The 7647-nt window shown below is 45.6% G+C and overlaps 1 protein-coding gene across 2 annotated transcripts in view; it reads left to right on the top strand.

Moving 5' to 3' along the window:
* The first annotated feature begins 2453 nt into the window (after positions 1 to 2453).
* The window catches only part of LOC110285217 (RNA-binding protein 14), a 29192-nt gene continuing 23998 nt past the window's right edge, over positions 2454 to 7647 (top strand). For both annotated transcript variants that reach the window (XR_003835571.1, XM_021151193.1), the window contains exon 1: positions 2454 to 2923. Coding sequence is in view for 1 of the 2 variants with exons in the window: in XM_021151193.1 (XP_021006852.1) it covers positions 2587 to 2923 (337 nt within the window). In the remaining variant the exon portion in view is untranslated. The remainder of the gene's footprint in view (positions 2924 to 7647) is intronic.

The raw sequence follows: 7647 nt of genomic DNA, 5'->3' as shown, positions 1-7647 counted from the left end.
TTGGCTAGGAATTTCATAAATTCATTCTTTTTAATAGCTGAGTAGTACTCCATTGTGTACTAACGGGACTTTAAATCAGGGCTGCTTCTTCTCTTTTTTTTTTTTTTTCATGAGGCTCCTTATATAAGGTACAGAAAATAAGTATTAAAATTAAACATTAATAACAAATTAGAGATACATTTACTCAAAACAATTTTTGCTTACAACTTTTTGATTTCATGTGCATGCGCATACTTAGGTCATCAGAGTGACAGTAAGTACCCTTACCAACTGAGATAGGTCATTGTCCCTCAAAGGATACTTGTACACTCATGTTCTACATTATCCAAAATGGCTGCAGTTTCAACATAACCAAAGTGCCCACTCCTGAAGCAATGGACCGAGAAACGTGGTATACAAGCAATAAAATATCCTGCCTTAAAATGAAAGGGAATTTTGATACACTACAATGTAAAGCTTGAAGACAAATATTTGTATAATATACTTCTGTGAAGTACCCCAAATACCCAAATTTATGGAGAGAAAGTCAAATGTTGGTTTCAAGGGACTGGAGAGAGCGGGTGCTGGGGATTACTGTTAATCGGCACAGCATTTCAGCTGAGGAAGGTGAAACTATCGTGGAGGTGGATGGTACTGTGTTTGTACAATGGAAAAGTACTTGATAGCACAGACCGTGCACTTGGACATGGTTAAAATGATTCATTTTATGTTATATATTCATCTTTGTTGTGGAGCTGTTTCCTCCTAATTGTAAAGTGCTTTTATTGAAGGAAAGGGGAGCTCACATGAACAAGAAACCCATAAAGGGATGGAGAGATGGCTTAGCAGTTGAGTACAGAACAGCCGGGCGTGGTGGCGCACGCCTTTATCAGGATCTGACGCCCTCTTCTGGCTTCCACAGGCACTGCATGCACGTGGTATATGAATACATACAGGCAAACATTCATACACACAAAACATTAAAAGCCGCCAAGATTCTCCAAGGTTATTTGTTTATTTGACATAGGGTCTCACATATCCCAGGCAGTTTGGGATGACTTTCAACTTTTGACCCTTAAAGCTGTGAGTAGAGCAGTGGGCTGCTTTGTCCCGTTCTTTTGAAACTTTTTAGTTTTGTTTGTTTTGTTTTTCGAGACAGGGTTTCTCCGTGCAGTCCTGGCTGTCCTGGAACTCACTCTGTAGACCAGGCTGGCCTCGAACTCAGAAATCCACCTGCCTCTGCCTCCCAAGTGCTGCGATTACAGGCATGGCTTAAATTTTTTTTTAAAGATTTATTTATTATTATATCTAAGTATACTGTAGCTGTCTTCAGATGTACCAGAAGAGGGCGACAGATCTCATTATCGATGGTTGTGAGCCACCATGTGGTTGCTGGGATTTGAACTCAGGACCTTCGGAATAGCAGTCGGTGCTCTTAACCACTGAGCCATCTCTCCAGCCGTTTTAAAATTTAAAGTTATTTTATGTGTGTGGGTGTTTTGCTTGTTTCTCAGTGTACCACAGATGTGCAATGGCCAGTTCTCTTGGAACTGGAATTAGCTGGTTTGTAAGCCCCCGTGTTGGTGCTGGGAATAGAACTCAAGTTTTCTGGAAAAGCAGCAAGCTCTCTTAACCAGTGAGCAGCCCCTCTAAGTTTTTGTTGTTTTTTTAAAGACAGGGTCTCTCTATATCCCTGCCTATCCTGGATCTCACTATGTAGATCAGGCTGGCCTCGAACAAATTTCTCTCTCTCGCTTGCTTCCTGGTTGCTGGGATTAAAAGGGTGCCCACCACTCCTGGCCCCCTCCTCATATTTTTTTAAGATCCAACTTTTGGCTTCCTCAGGATTACTGCTCGTGTACTTCATGGAACATCATATTGTGATAAACTTCATGCATACAATAAATGGTCAGCATCGTAATTCTCGAAATTCCATCAGGTTGAGACAGACAGACGCTCAATATTCACTGTCTGCAAAATCCTCCAGAGCCTAAGCAACCCCAAGTTGCAAAGAACGAGTTACAGTCCCCTCAGATCTCCAAGCGTATAGTGTCGGGGGCCAATCCCAGACTAAAAGGGGTTTGTCCTGGCTTCTCCTCCGGGCGCGGCCTTACCGCAGACACTGAGGCTGCCATCACAACACCCGGGGTTTGGCTGAGGCAGCTCGAACAGAGGTGCCCCGACTTCCCTAAAGAACAAAGTTTTCCTTGGGGCCCCGCCGGGACGCCACACCCTGGCCGGAGGTAGGTCTTCCGACTAGGCCTCTGCGGACTCGGCCGGAGCGCGCCTCCCCGTCCCCAGCCCTCCTTTCCCCTCCCCCCGACGGTGGCGGTTGGTCGCGCGCCTCTACGCCTTTTCCACCCCCTCCGTTAACAAGGGGCTCCAGGCCCTTTGGGATTGGCTGCGTCAAAGGACATCTGCTCTCAACCACTTTGATTGGCTGATATCCGCGCGCGATGCAGCCTCCAATTGGTTAGGTTAGAGCGCCTGCGCGGCGGGGTTCTCGGTCGCCAGCCATTCCTGTGGAGGACTGCGGGTCGTTCGGACGTTTTGCCTGTCGCTGTAGGAGAGGTCCTGTCTCTCCGAGAAGGCGGTTGCGGCGGCAAAATGAAGATTTTTGTGGGCAATGTCGATGGGGCAGATACCACGCCGGAGGAGTTGGCAGCTCTCTTCGCGCCCTATGGCACGGTCATGAGCTGCGCCGTCATGAAACAGTTTGCCTTCGTGCACATGCGCGAGAACGCTGGCGCGGTGCGCGCCATCGAGGCCCTGCATGGCCACGAGCTGCGTCCAGGTCGCGCGCTCGTGGTGGAGATGTCGCGCCCGAGGCCCCTGAACACTTGGAAGATTTTCGTGGGCAATGTATCGGCTGCATGCACAAGTCAGGAATTGCGCAGCCTCTTCGAGCGCCGTGGACGCGTCATCGAGTGTGACGTGGTAAAAGGTAACGCGGGAGCGCGCTCGGGGGAGGGGACACGCGCGGTGCTCTCTGCCTCTTAGCCACGCCCCTCACTCTGGGGTTGGTCCTCAGGGTTGGGAATGATGGGGGAGTGTGCGGGAGCGGGGCCTAAGGTGCTGGGGGCGAGTTGGGTAGAGCCACCCTTCTCCCTTGCGGTCCAAGCAACATTCATCAAGTGGGAGGAGTCGGCTCCGGGCGGGTGCAGTGGCCACTGCAAGCCGAAGCCTCGGGGCTGGGGACGCGCCAGAGATTTGCGAGTGTGCGGGGTTGGGAGGAGGCGCCTTTTCCTGGTTGCATGAGCTTGGCACCAAAATGAAATGGAAAGGGAAGGAAGGGCACCAACCGGGTTATGGAGCGGGGAAAAGAGTTCGCCACTTCCCCACTTCCTCTCCAGACATTGGTCAGATCGAGGGAAAAGGGAAAAGGTTGGGTTGAAGCCCCAAGGCGGCTCTGGGGTTCCTTCCCGATGAATGCTCCCAGGGCGGAAGGTAGCGGGGCCCTTGGTGGTTTCTCGGGTTCGGGCTTTTTTAGTTTTGTCTGGAATGAAATCTGCTTGTGGGTATGGGAGGGGCCTCTTCCGAACCCCTTTGACCTTTCAGTATTTGATGGGTTAGCCTTGGCGGTTTTGTGCTTTTTAATTCTTTTCCTCCACCCTCCACTTTGTGTTGGGTTTTACAGCTTAACAAGTGGAAGCCCCGGGTTTCTGCGTTATTTTTGCATGTAAAAGGGGGCTATTAAGTCTCCCTCAGTAGCACTTTACTTGCTAAGCTGGTGCCTCAGGGCACAGATGTTTTATTAGCTTGGTGAGATTGCAAAGGGGAATGCTCTGGCTTTGGTTGGGGGGGGGAGGGCGTTGAGAGGGGCGTGTGAGATTTCTATTAAACTTGGTTTTAACACCATCTATTCAGTTAGTACTTTTTATTGCTTGAGTAATTCTTAGGACAGCTCGCTTAGTTTGCTATTTCCTTTGAGGAAATGTATCTTTTTCAGACCCTGTTGATTTTCATATGCTGGGGTTTTATCTCTTTATCTTTCAAATACCTGCTTTTTTATGTTGGCAAGATTTTATGAGACACCCAGACCCATGTGGGTTTCACTGATGAGAGTTAACTTTGCCCTGTCATTTTCAACAGTGCACTCTGGGAGTTGAGGCCTTGTTTATTCCCTAGTTCTGCTGCTGTTGGATTCATATCTGCTTGTGCCTTGTAAGGAATTTTGAGGACAGGAACTAAATGTGGGTATAGGTGCTTGCTCATTCTCATCCAAGGGTTCATTTGCTGTTCTGGAAAGTCACATCTTTTGGGCCATTCCTTGTCTTTTCAAAGAGGGGGGTGAAGGGTCATAGGATGTGCATTAATAGGAACAAATGTTTGTTCTGTCTTAATACTGCATTCTGTTTTCTTCAATTCAGGTTATATCTGGAATCTGACTTTACTGCAAACTTTAAGCAGGCTGTGCGATTTATGGGTTTTTGCTTCTGTTTAGTGTAAACGAGTGGGAAAGGTCTCAGTTTGGGTACTTGGTCAGCAAATGCATGGGATGTATGAGTTTTTATGAGAGTCTCAATTGACCTATCTAGTTTCTTTTGTAGTTCTTAGGTAGTCTGGATGGTAGAGTGGGAGTAGAATTCAGTACCTGAGGGGACAGACTCCTTTGGAATTTGTATGGTTCAATAAGCTTTTCTCAGATGGTAGGCCAGAAATTTGCTTGAATTTGTTTGGGACTGGCAGTCAGTGACAGGGTGGTGGTTGGGATGTAGAACTAGATTCTCTGTGAGAGAAGGTTATGTGCACGTCTTTCCTTTTGAAAACATATTTATAGCAGAACTACACTCTAGACTGATACGACACAGACTCTATCCTTTGCTGTAAGAGATTTGGTGAGATTTGAACATACTTCTACTGATGCCGGTATCTCAGTTGGGGTGACAGGCTTTCAGGTTGGAAGTGGAGTAGAAGAGATCGGCTTCTGAATTTTGCTATCAATAGCTTGCTCATTGTGGGAGGGGAGGGAGCTGAGGATGGGCATTTGGTTGAGGCTGTCAGGGCTTGAAAAGTGCAGAAGCTTGGTGTTAAATCGATGGCCAGCTCTGGTATAGTTCACAGGAAAAAACAATCGTAGTAGCTTGGTTGGTTACTTGGGCTTTGGTATGATTTGTAGAACAAAATCTCCATAGCAGCAATGATAACTATTCTCCACAGCTATATACTACTAGATATTCAAAGATGAACAGTTTCAGGAATCATACAGGTGTCAACGGAGGGTTGAATATCAGATAAGAAAAATACAGCCATTCTTCCTGTGTGTGTGTGTACACACACACACACACACACACACACAGCTTTGTTAATTTAAGTTGAAAGTATTTAGTTTTATTTGGGAAAACTTTTGGTACTCTTGTCTTTTTTGTACTTTTGGTAGTCTTGTTGCTAGAGTCAAAACACCATAGAAAGTCCTGAGAAAAACTTGTCTGTTTGCTCGTTTGTTTGTTTGTTTATTTATTTATTTATTTATGAGACAGTGTTTATGTGTGTAGCTCTGGCTGCCCTGGGAATTGGAGATTGCCTGCCTCTGCCTCCCTAGCATTGAGATTACAGGAGTGCAATATCACTGAGCCCAGCTTACTATTCTTAATGTAGTGGTTTCTCTGAAGTAGTTCTCCATGCAGGTGGGTCTTTGAAGTTCTTCATTGCCCCATTAGTCTTTTGAGTGTCTTTGACAGGTCTGAGTTTGACTTACTGCAATGAGTCTTAGGTCTCATCAACTAGGTAACTTAGACTCCCTGGCCTTGTACTGAGCTACATCTTCTGTATACACACACACACACACACACACACACACACACACACACACACACCTTTTAGATCTATTTTATGCGTATGAGTGCCTGTATTTATGTATGTGCATTGTGTGTATGCTTGATGCCCACAGAGGTCAGGATGGTCAGGAGGGGTGGTGGAGGGAACTGATTCTGGATTCTCTGCAACAGTTGCAGGTGTTCTCAAAGGCTGCATCTTTCCAGTCTCCCTTGCTTTTTTGAAACAGTGTCTTACACAGTCCAGGCTGAACTTGCTGTGTAGCTGAGGATGGCCTTGAAGTCCTGATCTCAATTGCCTCTACCTCTTATGAGCTGGTATTTCAGGTGTGTACCTCCATGCCCACCTCACACTCCCTTCTAATATCAGGCTTAGAAACTTCCTGATTGAAAATGACTATTTGTATCAGAGGCCCTCCCTCATGAGAGCTCATTTGGGTAGTCATTTGAACTAACTCATTTGAAAGTATTGTTCCTCTTTCCCCTCTCTTATTTTCTCCCCTCCTTCTTGCTTTTATTTATTTATTATTATTATTTTTTTGTGGTGTGGTAGTGCAGTCAAACCAAGGGCCTTATACTTGTCATATATACACTATCCAGTTCTTAAATTTCTTTTGTTGCAGTGGGCTCCCCCTCCCCCTGCCTTCCCCGGTGGTCTCACTGTGCAGCACTGGTTTTCTTGGAATTCACTGTGTATAACTTGCTGGTCTTGAACTCAGAGATCCACAAGTGCTGGAATTAAAGGTATATATGCCACTATGATCAACCAATTCTTTAAATTTTCTGATTTGCCACGTGTTTTATTTATTTATTTTAATTTATTTATATACTTTTTTTTTTTCCTCGAGACAGGGTTTCTCTGTGTAGCCCTGGCTGTCCTGGAACTCACTCTGTAGACCAGGCTGGTCTTGAACTCAGAAATCCGCCTGCCTCTGCCTCCCGAGTGCTGGTATTAAAGGCGTGTGCCACCACTCCCGGCTATATACTTTGGAAAATGTAGGAATGCTCTGTCTGCATGTACAAACTGCACGTCAGAAGAGGACTCATCCCTTTTATAGACAGATGTGAGCCACCTTGTAGTTGCTGGGAATTAAACTCTGGACCTCTGGAAGAGCAGCCAGTGTTCTTTGAACCATCTCACCAGCTCACGACTTATTTTAAACAGGGCCTTGCTGAGTAATTTAGGTTGGCATCCAATCTCTGGTCCTCCTTGTCTTTCCTCCTGATTGCTACCATATGCTGGGTAGCACTTGGCCTTTTAAACTCAAAACCAGGTATGAGGTGTAGATGGGATATCTAATTTCTCTTGTAAATCCATTGAAATTTTTGTTAGATGGTTTTCCTAGCTCATTTTTGAATAGAATGATAAACAGGTGGGTGTTCATGGTGGTACACAGGATTTATTATTATTTTTCTTATTATGTTTGTATGTAGAATCTAGAAGTAGAGGGCATTAGATCCCCTGGAATTATAGGGAGTTGTGAACATGCAGAACATGCTCTTAACCACCAGCCGGACATGGTGGGGCACGCCTTTAATCCCAGCACTCGGGAGGCAGAGGCAGGCAGATTTCCGAGTTCGAGGCCAGCCTGGTCTACAGAGTGAATTCCAGGACAGCCAGGACTACACAGAGAAACCCTGTCTTGAAAAAGACCAAAACAAAACAAAAACAAAAACCAAAAAACCCAAACACACACACACACAACCTAGCTCCCATTCCATGCCTTTAATTTCAGCACTTGGGAGTCAGGCAGGCAGATCTATGTGGGTTGGAGGCTATTCTTTTTTTTTTTTTTAAAGATTTATTTATTTATTTATTTATTTATTTATTTATTTATTTATTTATTATATGTAAGTACACTGTAGCTGTCTTCAGACACTCCAGAAGAGGGCG

The sequence above is a fragment of the Mus caroli genome, chromosome 19 (assembly GCF_900094665.2).
Source record: "Mus caroli chromosome 19, CAROLI_EIJ_v1.1, whole genome shotgun sequence".
NCBI lineage: Eukaryota > Metazoa > Chordata > Mammalia > Rodentia > Muridae > Mus > Mus caroli.
Note: the sequence above shows the minus strand (reverse complement) of the source record. Positions and strands in the feature narration are given on the sequence as shown.